Here is a 1124-nt window from a genome sequence, read left to right as displayed (position 1 = left end):
GAGACCCCATCTCTACAAGAAAATAGAAAAATTAGCCAGGCATGGTGGCATGTACCTGTAGTCCCAGCCACTTAGGAGACTGAGGCAGAAGAATTGCTTGAGCCCAGGAGTTTGAAGTTGCAGTAAGCTATATGATGCCACTGCACTCTAGCCTGGGTGACAGAGAGAAACTCTGCCTTTAAAAAAAAAAAGTATATTGCTATAATGAAAATTGCCTGTGCAGCTTTGCCTTCAGATAGAAAGAGGAGCACATACCGTATTCTAGTATCTAACAATTCCTTAATCATTGCCACAACTTCGTCATCTTCTTCAGATCCTAGAAATAATTACGTATAAAAAATATCAATAGTAGAAATTTTGTATCTATGCAAATATTAAAACAGGATGGTTTTATCTTCATGGCTCAATAAAAACATAAAATCATAAAACACGTAACTTGGTATGGTGATGTGTTTGGGGGAAATGGAAGGAGAATCATACATTTGATTCCCTGAAGAAAAATTAAGAAATACTGATCAACTCAACATTTAGTGATGAAGGTAAGCATACTGAAATACCTTGATCTACTAATCATGTTAGGGTCTGAAATTTTTAGCCAATAAATTTGTAAACTTTCATTGTTCTCAAGGATTGAAAAGTGGCAGAGAAAAGAGACTGAATTTTGATGGCAACTTTGAGACAAAAAAGCACACCTACTTTATAAGTTAAGTTACATCTTTAGTTTCTCATTTTCGTGGTTTTCAAGACAACAATATTAAAGATAGATGTAAGCCTTCTGAGAATTTCTCAAATGTTCTACAAATCTTCTGCGTAAAAAGTTAGTTTTTCATTTTGTTTCATTTTTATTTTGCTTTTTTTGTTATTATTTTTTGTAAGGTTATATATTTATCTTCACTAACGCTTTTCTATGAGTTTGGGTTTTTTTGAGAAATTTGTTTGCCTTTGGGAAAATTTAAAATGCAGAAATTTCAAATTACACTACAACAAACACTAGATTCTGGCAACCCCATAAATAACAATATTAATATCAAATTATATTAACTTTGAGTCTTTTTAACTAAAAGAAATAAAACATAAAAAAGCTAAAATTCTCTTAGATCAGCAAACCTAAGTTCCATTCCCCC

The 1124-nt window shown here is 32.2% G+C and overlaps 1 protein-coding gene across 1 annotated transcript in view; it reads right to left on the bottom strand.

The window, feature by feature from the left end:
• Positions 1-1124, bottom strand: part of NFU1 (NFU1 iron-sulfur cluster scaffold) — a 44752-nt gene that overhangs the window by 22885 nt on the left and 20743 nt on the right. Inside the window, exon 6 of the mRNA XM_012646427.1 lies at positions 256-316. Within this exon, the coding sequence (XP_012501881.1) occupies positions 256-316 (61 nt within the window). The remainder of the gene's footprint in view (positions 1-255; positions 317-1124) is intronic.

This window comes from Propithecus coquereli, unplaced genomic scaffold (genome assembly GCF_000956105.1).
Source record: "Propithecus coquereli isolate 6110/MARCELLA unplaced genomic scaffold, Pcoq_1.0 Scaffold243, whole genome shotgun sequence".
In the NCBI taxonomy this organism is placed as follows: domain Eukaryota; kingdom Metazoa; phylum Chordata; class Mammalia; order Primates; family Indriidae; genus Propithecus; species Propithecus coquereli.
Note: the sequence above shows the minus strand (reverse complement) of the source record. Positions and strands in the feature narration are given on the sequence as shown.